At 48.1% G+C, this 14112-nt stretch overlaps 2 protein-coding genes and 1 long non-coding RNA gene across 20 annotated transcripts in view; 2 read left to right on the top strand and 1 right to left on the bottom strand.

Moving 5' to 3' along the window:
- Positions 1-14112, top strand: part of LOC112666363 (long-chain-fatty-acid--CoA ligase ACSBG2-like) — a 151759-nt gene that overhangs the window by 91622 nt on the left and 46025 nt on the right. The window lies entirely within an intron of this gene.
- Positions 1-14112, bottom strand: part of LOC112666364 (uncharacterized) — a 54607-nt gene that overhangs the window by 15505 nt on the left and 24990 nt on the right. For 4 of the 8 annotated variants that reach the window (XR_003140827.3, XR_003140826.3, XR_003140825.3 and 1 more), the window contains 3 exons: positions 12203-12347; positions 7755-7955; positions 380-575 (listed from right to left, as the gene is read on the bottom strand). This is a non-coding gene — a long non-coding RNA (uncharacterized LOC112666364). Of the gene's footprint in view, positions 1-379; positions 576-7754; positions 7956-11794; positions 11973-12202; positions 12348-14112 lie in introns of all 8 variants that reach the window. The other 4 variants (XR_004807364.2, XR_004807368.2, XR_004807366.2 and 1 more) reach the window with 2 other exon arrangements.
- Positions 1-14112, top strand: part of LOC112666362 (long-chain-fatty-acid--CoA ligase ACSBG2-like) — a 39133-nt gene that overhangs the window by 13832 nt on the left and 11189 nt on the right. For 9 of the 11 annotated variants that reach the window (XM_025457180.3, XM_025457181.3, XM_025457175.3 and 6 more), the window contains exons 4-8: positions 3265-3353; positions 4211-4331; positions 4670-4759; positions 7110-7193; positions 9381-9530. In XM_025457180.3, the coding sequence (XP_025312965.1) occupies positions 3265-3353; positions 4211-4331; positions 4670-4759; positions 7110-7193; positions 9381-9530 (534 nt within the window). The remainder of the gene's footprint in view (positions 1-3264; positions 3354-4210; positions 4332-4669; positions 4760-7109; positions 7194-9380; positions 9531-14112) is intronic. The other 2 variants (XM_025457177.3, XM_025457178.3) reach the window with 1 other exon arrangement.

Genomic DNA, 14112 nt, shown 5'->3' with positions numbered 1-14112 from the left:
ATGGTAGTGTACTATACCCATGATTCTACATCTTGCTTTCTTAAAAGATATTATCTATTTATTTGAAAGAGAGAGAGAGAGAAAGAGAACACAAGCAGGGGGAGGGGCAGAGGGAAAAGCAGACTCCCTACTGAATGTGGAGCTCAATGCAGGGCTTGATCCTAGAACCCAGAGATCATGACCTGAGCCAAAGTCAGATGCTTAACCAACTGAGACACCCAGGCATCCTGCATCTTGCTTTTAAAAATATATATCAATTAGCTACTGCTTCATAACAAATTACCCCAAATTTAGTTTTAGGGTTTCTCATGAGGTTGGAGTCAAATTGTTATCTGAAGGCTTGACTGGGGCTGGAGGGTCTACTTGTAAGCTTACTTACAAGGCTGGCTATTGACAGGAGGCCTTGGTTCCTTGCTCCCTGTTCTTTTCCATTGGGTTGAGTGTCCTCAGACTATGGCAGCCAGCTTTCCCCAGGATGAGTGATCCCAGAAAAGAGTGTGAACAAGATGGGAACTCTATCTTCTCATAGCTTCCATAACCTAATCTCAGCAGTGACATACTGAGACACTGATTCACTAAAAAAAAAAATATTTTTAAAAATCCATATGCTTTTCAGCAACTGCAAATTTGTATGTAACAATATTGGCACAATCAGCCCCCTATTGATGGGCATTGACTGTGTTCTCAGGCTTTGCTACCATATATGGAGCCACAGAGAACCTTCTTTGTACAATGAATTCTTACAGAGACAGTGCCACTATATGCCCACTCAGGGTGAGAGACTCTGCTTACCTATCATTCTTGCCAACAAGGCTTTAAAAAAAAAAGATTTATTTATTCATGAGAGACCAGAGAGAAACAGAGAAGCAGAGACACAGGCAGAGGGAGAAGCAGGCTCCATGCAGGGAGCCTGATGTGGGACTCGATCCCGGGTCCCCAGGATCATGCCCTGGGCTGAAGGCAGATGCTAAACCGCTGAGCCATCCAGGGATCCCGCCAACATGGTTTTATAAAAAAAAATGTTCATATTGGCTACTTTGATAGGCATGTTAGGCCGAATTCTACAATGACCCTCAAGATTCCCAACCCCTGGCATATTCACACTGTATAGACAGACTCCTCCCCTTGAGTATGGACAGGACTGGTGGGTTACCGCGATGGAATTTTCCTCCCGTGGTGGCAAAGGTGAAGAGATTTTGCAGGTGGAGTTAAGTTCCCTGATCAGCTGACTTTGAGTTCATCCAAACAGCAAATGCTCTGGTGGGCCTGACCTGATCAGGAAAACCATTAAAAAGAAAGATTCTTCTGTTGGCTTTGAGGAAGCAAATTGCCATGTTGTGGACAGGGCCATGTGGCAGGGGACAACAGACCGCCTCTAGGAGGGCAGTCCCTAGCTGACAGCCAGGAAGCAAACAGGACCTCAGTCATTTAACCACAAAGAAATGAATACTGCGAACAGACTGCAAGTGTGGGAGAAGAGTCTCGAGCTTCAGAGACGACAGTCCCTGCTGATACCTTAACTACAGCTTCAGGAGATCCTAAGCAGAGGACCTAGTTAAGCTGTCCCCAGACTCCTGACCTATGGAAACTGAGATAATAAACGCGTGTTGTTTTAAGCTGCTAAGTTTGTGGTGATGTGTTATGCAGCAATAGATTATGAATATGATAGGGAACTTCTATTGTAAAAGGGAATGCCCAGTGGTTTTGATTTATAGGAAATGCTATCACATTTTGACCCAGATCTGAGTTCCTCTCTCCTCTCCCCTCTGACACCCATGTGTCTTCACCAGGAGATGATAACTGTCTCTTAGGACTTTCTGCGTGGCTGCTCCACCACAGTGCTGTGATTAATTCACCTCTCCTGAAAGCTGATCCTCTCTGGCTATGTCCTTAGATCTGGGGATTCAAAGATCCCTACTCCCCTAATCCTCAGGGATCCAAACAGTAATTACTTGGTTTGTCTACGTATTGATAGAGACCGTCGACCTGCAAAGAAGACTGCCTGTTTTTTACTAAGCAGAAACACTAGGTATCACGTTCTGGAGCATTGGCAGGCAGATGCCTTCCAAATGCTTACATTTTCCCCAAGAACTGTGGGTCACTGCCAGCCTTGGAGTACTTTCATTATTACAAAAAAAAATAAACTCACGCCTATTAAGATGACCACTATCTTCAAAAAATAATAATAACAAGTGTCAATGAGGATATGGAGAAACCAGAACCCTTGTGCATCGCTGGTGGAAATGCAGAATGGTGCAGCCATTATGGAGGACACTGTGGCAGTTCCTCAAAAGATTGAACGTGGAATCACCATATGACCCAACAATCCCCAAAAGAATTCAAAGCAAGGACTCAAATAGATATTTGTACACAATGTTCACAGCAGCATTGTTAACGGTAGTCAAAATGTGGAGGCGACCAAGTGTCCATTGATGGATGAAAAGATAAGACACGGTGTGGTCCATCCACACAAAAAATCATTATTATTCAGTCTAACAATGGAAGGACATCCTGACACCTGCCACAACATGGATGGGCTCTGAGGACACTGGGCTCAGGGAGCGGACCCAGACCCAGAAGGACACCTCCTGCATGACCCCACTCCCAGAGGTCTCCAGAGGGGTCCCATCCACAGGGACAGAGAGGAGGTGGTAGGAGCGGGAGGGGGGGGAAAGGGGGGGTGTCAGTGCTTCATGGGGACAGAAGTTTGGGGAGATGGAAAGATCTGGAGACAGATGGTGGTCATGATTGCACAACAGTGTGAGTGTGCTTCATGCCACTGAGCTGTGCACCAAAAGTTGCTAAATATATTTAGCCACAATAAAAATAAAATACAGGGGCGCCTGGGGTGACTCAGTCAGTTAAGTGTCTGCCTTCAGCTCAGGTCATGATCCCAGGGGTCTTGGGATCCAGCCCCGCGTCCAGCTCCCTGCTCAGTGGGGAGTCTGCTTCTCCCTCTCCCCCCCTCACTCATGCTCTCTCTCGCTTGCTCACTGTCTCTCAAATAAATTAACAAAAATAAAAATAAATAAAATACTTACAAACAAGAATAAATAAATGGTGCATTATGCAGAGGGAAGCAAACCAGCCTCCCAACAGTGACAAAAATATCACACTCCAGATTTTAGGTTCAACCCTGGCTTTTCCCAACGTGACCTCATGGGTTTTGGAGTCTGCTTTCACACATCCTAGTGAGCAGATCCCACCCAGAAACAAAACGTCTTTGTGTTTCTCTTTTCTGTTTGTTTGCTTTTGCCTTCCCAGCTGGGCCTGCAGCGTTTCCACGGAGTTGGCATCCTGGGGTTTAACTCCGTTGAGTGGTTAATTGCTTCTCTTGGTGCCATCCTAGCAGGGTAAGACTGTGGGCCCTGAATGGGCCAGTCCATTCGGGCCTGGACTCCGAATGTGGGCGAGCTGCTACTCTGGCCTAGCAGCCCTGGGCGGGCTCTGAGACGGGACCAGGGATTTCAGGTGCAACCCCAGGTTGGGCGGCAAGACAGACACACCAATCTGACAAAGGACTGGCATCTTAGGTATCAAGGCGCTTCTATAACTGACTGATAAAAAGACAAAAGGAGAGGCGGCTGGCTGGCTGGTGGGAGAGCATGTGATTCTTGATCTCGGAGTCATGAGTTTGAGCCCCACGTTGGGTGCAGAGATTACTTTAAAAAAATCTTTAAAGGGGAAAAAAAAGACAAAATGATTTTTTTTGACAAAATGATTTTAAATAAGCAAAAGACTTGAGCAGAAAGCTCACAAAGGGAAGTAGCCAAAAAGTACTTGAAGAGGTGCTGGACATCATCAGCCGTCAGGGAAATGCAAATTTAAAAAACAGGATGGTTAAAGGCAGGAACAAAAGGCAGTAGGATGAAGGGAGCAGGTGGGGTCCAAATCCCACCTCTAGCATCTATGGTCTTGGGAACTCAAACAAGTGACTTCACTGCCCCAAGGCTCCTCATCTTATAATGGGGTGCTGCCAGGGCTTGGTGATCTGCCATCACAATGACATCATAGGACTTGCTGCTTTCCTCACCCTTATTTTTGTTGTTTTCATCATAGTTAAGTTGTGGACAGGGGGAAGCTGGGACCAAGGCTACAAACTCAGAACTTGTCTATAGAGCTTTCCCCTCCCCACACCTTCCAGGACGTTCTCACCTTAAGGTGTGGGTGTGTGCACACATGCACACGCTCATGTGTTTTCTTTTCCCAGGGGTCTCTGTGTTGGTATTTATGCCACCAACTCTGCGGACGCTTGTCAATACGTCATTACTAATGCCAAGGTGAACGTCCTGCTGGTTGAGAATGACCTACAGCTACAGAAAATCCTTTCGGTAAAGCCCAAACCCAAACACTGCCATCCAGTCAGTCACCCACGGGGATGGGTGGATGCTAATGATCGGTGGGGTGGCGAGGCTGGCCCTGTCCTCGGGTTCAGTAAGTGACCTCCACGGCTACTGTGGTATAACCAGGGGGAGCAGGGTGGAGTGGGGAGATCTAATTTCCAATTTGTATTAACTTCATTTCCAACTAAGCTTCTGTTTTTATTTTTAATGCCCTTTATTTTTATTTTTTATTTTTTTAAGTAGGCTCCACACCCAGCAGGTAAGCTTCTATTTTAATTTTTTAAAGATTTTACTTATTTTTTTTTTAATTTTTATTTTTATGATAGGCACACAGTGAGAGAGAGAGAGGCAGAGACATAGGCAGAGGGAGAAGCAGGCTCCATGCACCGGGAGCCCAACGTGGGATTCAATCCCAGGTCTCCAGGATCACGCCCTGGGCCAAAGACAGGCGCTAAACCGCTGCGCCACCCAGGGATCCCTATTTATTTATTTATTTATTTATTTATTTATTTATTTATTTATTTATTTATCTAGAGAGAGACAGAGAGTAAGCGAGAGAGACGGCAAGCGCAGGGGGAGCAGCAGAGGCAGAGGGAGAAGCAGGCTCTCCGTCGAACAGGGAGACCCATGTGGGGCTCGATCCCGGTATTCCGGGATCATGACTGGGCCAAAAGCAGAGGCTTAACTGACTGAGCCACCCGGGTGCCCCTAAGCTTCTATTTTTAAAATGTGTTTATGTATTATTTTATATACAGCCCACTGTTTATTTTCCTTCAGAAATGTAATGATTTTAAGGTTTATAACCCCCTTGTAATTGTCTTTTGTTTTTGTTTTTGTAACTGTCATCGTTTCTGAAATGCTTCTCTCTCTCATTTCTTTCCAAAGTTCCACCACTTTCTGTTTCACCTCTTTCTGGCGTGGCTCTCTCTTCCCTCAGTGTTTGTATGTTTGCTTTGTGTTCTTCCTTTCCAGCTGTGTCTGCTTTGTCATGTTTCAAACCTTATGTTGGAATGTTGGGTGGCAATTTTCCTTTGCTTTGTGGTGACTTTTCTTTACATACAAAATTTGGCTCCCCCCTTACTCTTCTTTTTTTCATAATATCTTTGTATGGATGCTGTAGAAAGTTTTTTTCAGGGGCAGCCCCGGTGGCTCAGCGGTTTAGCGCCGTCTTTGGCCCAGGGCCTGAATCTCTCTTTCTGTGTCTCTCATGGATAAATAAATAAAATCTTTAAAAAAAAAAAAAAAGAAAGTTTTTTTCAACTACCAGTGTTTGAATGAGCTGCAGTTTCCTGACCCAGCTTTTGGTAGGAAGATTCCATGGGGACGGGAGTCCTCAGGAGAGTGAACCTAGATAGCCAGATTTACCACTCAGCCCAAGAGCCCTGTGGCTGTTGCATCAATATCATGCTTCTGAGTTACACACTTCTCTGCTTTTTAATGTCTCTGGAGTTGAGATGTGTCTTGCCGCCAACGGTATCTTCCAATCATCTTTGGTCATGTCTTCCCATGTTTTATTAACATCTCTGAAATTAGGGTAGATTTTCCAGACTCATGAAATCCAGCCAGACTCAGTGAAATAGAACTCTCTGCCACCAAGCCTCCTTGGATGCCTAATTCCTGACCTGGTTCAGGGAGAAAAACAGTCTTCTCCCTCCAGGCTTGAGTTTTCTGAAATTGTTTTCTTAAGTGATGCCTCTATGGTCCCTGATACTCATGTCATTCCCTGTTTGTTCTGTTCATAGCAGAACAAACTGTGGGATGGGTGGTAGGTGAAGAGTGGGTCCTTTGTGCCAAATACTGGCTTACAATTCGGGTCTTCCCCCATTAGAAAATACTGCATACCCTTCGTATGCAAGATTCAAAGCCAGGCTTCTGACATGCTCCTCCCAAACTGGATGTTCAGTTTCACTTGGCAATCTTTAATTCTAGGCAATACCCATGGCTTACAGCCCTCCAACTCTCCAGATCTTCCCTGCCTCCTTAGAATAAACTCAAGACCCCTCACCACTGCCTCCAAGGTGTGGCCAATCTGGCCCTCACCATCCTTTCCTGTCTCTGCTCCTAATTGTCTCCCTTCATCCTCATGCTAGCTGAGACTTTATATAATCCTCAAACATTCCTAGCCATTACCTGCTCCAGGCTTTCTGGATGTCTGTTCCCTCTCTCTCTGGAAACCTCCTGTCCAACTGTTACCAGAGCTTCCGTCTTCTTTTCTCTCAATCCACGCTGGAGACTTGGTTATAATTATAATCACCATGCTGGATGTTGGAAGTGACTTTTTCACTGGATTGGCTAGCCATGTTGTAGACATTCCTTCCTTTGCATCAATAGGATACAAGAATCCCGCAGGTGTGGTCAACTGAACCTTAGAGCCCTTGGTTTAGGTAGAAAGTCCTGAACTTGTCCAGGTTTCAGTCGCCTTCACGGAGGATTTTTGTTGCCTAACTCCAGCTAGGAGGCTAGCTGGATCCTGGACACAGTGCACGGCAGCGGGCTCACCAACCAACAACCACAACTCTGCATGTGTAGCATGACTCAGGAGGCTGTCGTCTTCACCAGTCCCTAAGGGTTGGAGGCTGATACTGACCACAAAGAACCCCGTGGTTCTAAAATCAGGTTGTGTCTTAGCAATTGGGACAAGAGCTGTGTTGTACGGGGTGGGCAGGGGAAGAAGAGAGGCTGGCGTCCCTGTGGGAGATTGCTTAGAAGGGGCTTCCACCCTTAGTCTCTCCAGCACCATAAGGCCCACGTGGAACTTTCTTTCAGATTCCGCAAAGCAGGATGGAGACCCTAAAAGCGATCATCCAGTACAAGCTGCCAGTGAAGGAGAGCAATAATAACCTGTACTCCGTAAGTGTGGAAGGAAGCCACTGAGTCAAGGGGAAGGCGGGCCCCCCACGGCAGGCAGACAAGGTTTATAGGGCCTTCTTTTCTCTTCCTGGCGTGAAGGGCCCACTTTATGGGACGATGTGTGTTCTGGTTATTTATTGCTATGAGACAAATCACCCCCAAAATTGGTGGCTTAAAGACAACAACAATCATTTTATCATTAGGGTTTTTTTTTTCCCAGAACATTAAGGCAACTGAAAAAAAAATACTACATCATTGAAAATTAGATGTGTGAAAACCCACAGCATTAGACATGAAGATTTACTTTATATCCAAACCAGAATTTGTTATAAGTCTACTTTTGGCTTTAATGGGTGCCAAGTCATCAATAATAGTTTCACTAAAACCATGAAACCTTGTTTAATATGTACAAATATGAACACGGGGTTGAGCATTTCTGCCATGGCTTGGACCAGCAGCCTGCTGGAGCCTGTCTTTATTTAAATTTTTGATACTTCATTCATCGTGGACTTGTGTGTGTTGTCAGTAATTTAAAATATATTGCATTAAAATATTATTTACCTTGATTGCCAAAAGGTCTTTTCCTTTTGTTCTGTTGTTTGCATCTCCTTAAATTTTGCACTAGAGGCTTAGTGTCTAGACCTCACTCTGGTCCTGACCTTGCAGCTGGGGGTCCTCCCTCTCTCTCTTCATGGCCTTTCCAGCATGGTGATCTCAGGATCTCTGGACTTCCTCCTGGCTCAGATCTCTCCAGAAAATGTTCTGAGAAAGAGAGACAGAGAGAGAGAGAGACAGAGAAAGACACAGAGAGAGAACAGCAGGTGGAAGGTGTCTTGCCTTTAATGACCTACTCTTGGAAGCCACACACCATCACTTCTGACATACTGTGCCCATCAAAGGCCAATGGGAAGCTCTGCTGGGAATGGGGTTCCAGGGTGGGGACCTAGACCACCTTTTACTGAGGGAGGGGCAAGGCCACTGAACAGTCACACCATAAATGCTGTCATAGTCCTTTTTTCGAAAACGCACTCTGCCTCAAGGTGGTCTAGTCAGGAAATGTTTCGGTACAAGCAGGGGTGTCAGGGCAGGAGTCTTGGGAAGGGCCAGGGCAAGCTCTTTTAACGTCCACGAGATGAGACCCTCAAACCCATGACTCAAAGCAGAAGTCCCACAATATCATGGAGTGTATTTGGTTTGCCCTCCATGCAGGTGGGACAAGAGGGGCCAACGATCCAGTCTGGCCAACCAAAACCCTAGCCAGTTTTTGTACCTTCCAGAAAATACTTAATCATTAAGACCAAGATGGTGAGTAACTAAGGAAGAAAACGGATTAGAATCACAGACTTTTTAGAGGTTCAAAGGAGTCCGGATACCTTTTAAAACCGCCCTCGTTATCAACGCTACTTACAGTAGGATTTCTCAACCTTGTTGCTATGGACATTTGGGGGTGGATAATTGTTGTGGGGCCACCCTGTGCGCTGTAGGATGCCAAGCAGCACCCTTGGCCTCCACTAACTAGATGCCAGTGACACCCTTCTAGCTGAAACCACCAGAAATGCCCTCAGCTGTGACTGTCACGGAGTTGGCATCCTCCTGGCTCCAGCGCTGCAGGATGCTGCGTGCCCTCCACCTTCAATTTGCTGTATTGCCCTCATCCAGAGCCTCGTTGGGGGCCCAGTGAATTTTTGCAGGTCCTGTGTGATACTCAGCTCATATAACCCAACAGTTCCTTTTGAAGCATCCTATTTAAGGTAGAGGGGAGCACAGGTCCTGGAGTCTGACCATATTGCTTTAGAACTCTGGTTCCTGTTTACTTGCTGTGTGACCTTAGGCAGCTCCTGAGGCTACATCTTGACTCATTCATGTCCAGATGACTCACTCCTGTCCCAGCACTTCCAGCAAAAGCCCTGACCTTCACTGTGATTGGACCAGCTGTGGTCACATGTCCAGACCCAATAGCCTGCCAGGAAGTGGAGGAGGAGAAGCAAACATTTCAGGGCTTTTGTAAGAGGTCCCAGGACTGGTGATCCTAAGCCTTCCCTCTTGCTGGGAATCATGCTTTAGAGAAGCTGATGGTATAAGATGTGACTGGAGGTGGGGAGGGTGGAGGGGGCACTCCTGGTGTGCTGAGGGTCACCCTCACATCCCCAAGTCCCCATCCTCTCTGCCTGTCTTTTCTTTCCACAGTGGAATGATTTCATGGAACTTGGCAATAGCATCCCCGATTCCCAGCTGGACCAGATCATAGAGAGCCAGAGGGCCAATCAGTGCGCTGTGATCATCTATACTTCTGGGACCTTAGGCAATCCCAAGGGAGTGATGCTTAGCCATGACAACGTAAGTGCTGTCTCTGCTGACGGTGATGAACCTCGCAGCACCCAGAGTCCCTGCATCTGGGCCAGTGCCCCTCCTTCCGGGTCTTGCTATTCTTGCCCCACAGGGATGGGGTGGCATTTGGGGGTCTGGCACACAGTGGCTCCGTCACCAGTGAAGCACGGAGAGTCATGGGAAGAGTTCCAAGAGGGCACCATAGTGCAAGGACGGAGATCAAGGACTTGAGAGTACACCTGAGTTCAAATCCTGGCTCTTGATCTTGGGCCAGACAGCTAACGTCTCCAAGCCTCAGTTTGCCTCAGTTTGAGCATCTGTAAAATGGGTGTGGTACCACAGTCCCCGCCTCTTGGGCTGTTTTGAAAACTAGATGAGTTAATATTTGTAGAGAGCAGACAGAGGACAGTGTTTGATGATAAAATACGTAGATGAAAAGAGCAGAATACACATTCTGTGTTTTGGAAGTAAAGCAGAAGTTGATGTTTTGGTTACTCAAGAAAGGCTGCGTGTGTGGGAAAGACAAATATATGTTTGGACAGAGTCTACAAGTGATAGTAATTCAGACCACTGTTCTAGAAGAGTAACAGGAGGGGCACCTGGGTGGCTCAGTGGTTGAGCATCTGCCTTGGGCTCAGGATGTGATCCCAGGGTCCTGGGATCGAGTCCCACGTCAGGCTCCCTGCATGGAGCCTGCTTCTCCCTCTGCCTGTGTCTCTGCCTCTCTCTGTGTGTCTCTCATGAATAAATAAAATACAATCTTTAAAAAAAAAAAGAAGAGTAACAGGAATCAGTCCTAAGAGATTCCATTTATATAAAACCCTAAGCAACGTAAACTTATTCACAGGGAGAGAAAGCAGACCTAGGGCTGCCTGGAGGAGGCAGACTAGTGGCAAGAGGGAGGCATCACGGAATATGTGATCTAAATGTTCAATCTTGGGCAGCCCTGGTGGCGCAGCGGTTTAGCTGGAGACCCGGGATCGAGTCCCACGTCGGGCTCCCTGCATGGAGCCTGCTTCTCCCTCTGCCTGTGTCTCTGCCTCTCTCTCGCTCTCTCTGAATGAATAAATAAATACATCTTTAAAAAAATAAAAATAAATGTTCAGTCTTGATGCTGGTGATGGTTTCACTGGTGGAGACAAATGTCAGGGAGAATCAAACTCTACACTTCACATGTGTGCAGTTTGCTGTATGTCAGTTATACTTCAATAAAGCTGTAATAAGAAAAAAAAGAAGAACAGGAAAGATAGTCACAGTTCACTTGTGCCGCAAGCTTACTACATATGCGAGGCACCTGTTGCGAGACCTTTACCCTTAGCAGAGCCTCACGGCGACCCTCTCAATTCTATCAGGCTCCTTTTACAGGTGGGAAAACTGAAGTCCAGAGAGGTTCTATTACTTGGCCCAGCTCACCCAGAGAGCAACGTGGTGGAGCCTGAACCGAGGCAGGCAGGCTGGCCCCACAGCACACTTTTTTTTTTTTTATTTGAGAGAGTGAGGGCAGGGGCAGAGGGAGCCAGAGAATCTCCCGACGCAGGTCACGACCCTGAGATCGAGACCTGAGCCGAAACCAAGAGTCGGATGCTTAACCAACTGAGCCACCTGGGCACACCTCCACAGTAACGTTTTTAAAGACACTGTAGCTCTCCGTGGCTGATGCGTAAAACTGGCGATGTGATGCAGACATTTTAAAGCCACTTGCAGAATGGTATAAACAGAGCAAAATGTGCTTTTCATTGAAAACTAAAAAGTGTCAGCAAGCAGTGTGCACACACGCACAATTTAAACGCAGAAAAGTGTCTGGCAGGACGTGCACCCAGCCGGCAATGGTGGTTCCATCAGAAAGATTGCTGGCTGTTAAATGAAGTTTCCTCCCAGCCTAGATTAATAGTTACCAGACACACTAGCCTTCGCACTGGCTGTTCCCTCTGCATGTTCTCTCTGCCAGAGAGAATGCGTGGCTTGTTGCTTTGCCTCCTTCAGGTCCCTGTCCCTGCATTACCTCCTCCACAAAGCCCTCCCAGGCTTCCATGTTTAAAACAGCAAATGAAAATAAACCACTCCATTCGCTCCTAATCTCTCTTGGGCTGTTTTTCTCACGCTGACCTATTACCTATTATATAGTCACTTATTTATCAGCTCCTCGAGGACAGGGGTTGTCTCTCCCATTCACTGCCATGTCTCCAGGGCCTGGTGACCAAGAGGATTCAATCCACATCTATGGGGTGAGCGAATAAATGAATGGAAGGCATCTAATTAGACCCTCACCCTACCCTGGCTGGCGTTTCTCCTCCTAGCGACTTCAGGTGTGAGGAGATATTCTCCTGCCGTCAGGGAGACAAGTGCACACCCTGGAGTGAGGCTGCCTGGGTCTGAATCCTGGCTCTTCCACTGGCCAGCTGGGTGACCTGGGACAAGCTGCTCATCTTCTCTGGGCCTCTGTGTCCCCATCTGTAGGATGGAGATAGGAATTGCTTCTAGAACCTCACAGAGTGAATGATTCCATGTCCTGTGTCAGTAACCGATGCTGCGTAACAAGCTGGCCCGGAGCTCACAGACTTAAAAAGCCCAGCGCTGTATGACTTCTGGACCTGGAACTGAGAGGCAGGGCTCAGCAGGGAGTCTCTGTTGCCCCACTGGCGTCAGCTGGTGTCCAGTTGGGCTGGAGGGGTTGCACTCACCTGTCTCACGTGGCCTGGGGTTCCCCAAGGGGGCTGTGGTGGCTGCCGGCCCCTCCGGAGCAAGCACCCCCGAGGCAAAGGTGGAGGCTCCATGTTCAAAGCTACCCAGTGTCACTCCTGCTCCATTCTCTTGGTCAAAAGAGCTCTGTGAAGAAAAAGGAAAACAGACTCCAGCTCCGGACGGGCGGTGCGGCAGGGGATCTGCGGCTGCCCTTCATCTACCGCAGAAGCACAGAACGCCTGGCCCACAGGGAGCCCCAGTGTTGGCTACTAGTACTTCCTAAGTCATCATCCTCTTTATTCAGGAAGTCAAAGCTGGCCCAACAGTCGCAATGCACATCAACAGCTCAAAGTTCCTCTCACTGGGATGCCCACCTGGGCGGCTCAGCAGTTAAGCATCTGGTCGTGATCCCGGGGTCCTGGGATCGATCTTGCATCGGGCTCCCTGCGTGGAGCCTACTTCTCCCTCGGCCTGTGTCTCTGCCCCTCTCTGTCTCTCGTGAATGAATAAATAAATAAATAAATATTTTAAAACAAAAACAGGTTTCTCCCGTTGGCAGGGTACTTTGCGCCACGCTGAGAGAGGCACATGTTAACCCCTCACTGAAGCCCTTACCAGGAGGTCAGGAGTCATTAACCCCTTTCACAGATAGGGATACTGAGGCTCAGAGAGGAGAAATGACCTGCTCCACATCCCCGAGCCAGGGCTTGAATCCAGGAGTGTGGACACCACGGTCTGCACCACAGTCTGCACACGCTAAGCCCCTTCCCTCAACACGTGGCTGCTAGTACAGGCTTGGAGCACAGGCTGTAAGCGACCGGGCTGGGGAGAGAGGAGAATCCCTCCAACCTGAGGCCCAGGGGGAGACACGGGACTGATCTTGAGGGCCTGCTCTGGGCCAGCGCTCTGCAGACTCCACCATACTCATGCATCCCTTCTGTCTCCTCGCTCACGCATTCAACGAAAACATGTGAAGTCTACACTGTGTGCTGGGGACACGGCACTGAACCCATCAGGGCCCTCAGGAAGACAGACAGGGGCTGAGCAAGTAAAGCCACGCAGGGCTATGGTGACAGGACCCAGAGACTCAGGAAACTTCAGTCTGAGAGGCGTGACACAGCCTCTCCGAGGTGGCATGGCATTTAAGTGGAGATGGAACATTTGAGAGAGACTCAGTTGTGGGGGAAGCCGGAGGAAGGGCATTCCAAGGAGAGGAACAGCCAGTGCAAAGGCCCCGCGGCAGGACCATGCCTTGTGGGTTAGAGGAATAGTGTGGAGGCCTGAGCGGCTGGGTTAACAAGGTAACGGTTCCCAGAGAGTCACAACACCAGTGAGAAATGCAGACTGCTGGGGATCCCTGGGGGGCTCAGTAGTTTAGCGCCTGCCTTCGGCCCGGGCGTGATCCTGGAGTCTCGGGATCGAGTCCTGCGTTGGGCTCCCTGCATGGAGTCTGCTTCTCCCTCTGCCTGTGTCTCTGCCTCTGTCTCTCATGAATAAATAAATAAAATCTAAAAAAAATGCAGACTGCAAAATTATGCATCTGCTAGGGGATGGGATGAAGCAAAAAAGCACTATTTGTGTCAATGGTTGGGTGTTTATGTGATGGGGTTCTGTGTGGCCTTTTTGTTTCTTGGACACGAGAAGCCCCTGTGCCCATTTTACAGATGAGCAAAGAGCCCAGGGTCACCGAGCTAGCCAACGAGTGGAGACGGGATTGGACACCAGGAAGCTTACTGATTCCCTTAGATTCCTGACTCTCCACGCACACATTCTGATTTCAGCGTCTGTTGCTGGACCCAAGGGAGGGTCTGCTCAACTCCCAAAGCTGCCCTAGCAGCTCCCTAGCTCACCCCAGCCTCGGGCACGTTCACTGGCCCCATCTGTAAAACATAAAGGACCATAGTTACCC

This window comes from Canis lupus, chromosome 20 (genome assembly GCF_003254725.2).
Source record: "Canis lupus dingo isolate Sandy chromosome 20, ASM325472v2, whole genome shotgun sequence".
Classification (NCBI taxonomy): domain Eukaryota; kingdom Metazoa; phylum Chordata; class Mammalia; order Carnivora; family Canidae; genus Canis; species Canis lupus.
Note: the sequence above shows the minus strand (reverse complement) of the source record. Positions and strands in the feature narration are given on the sequence as shown.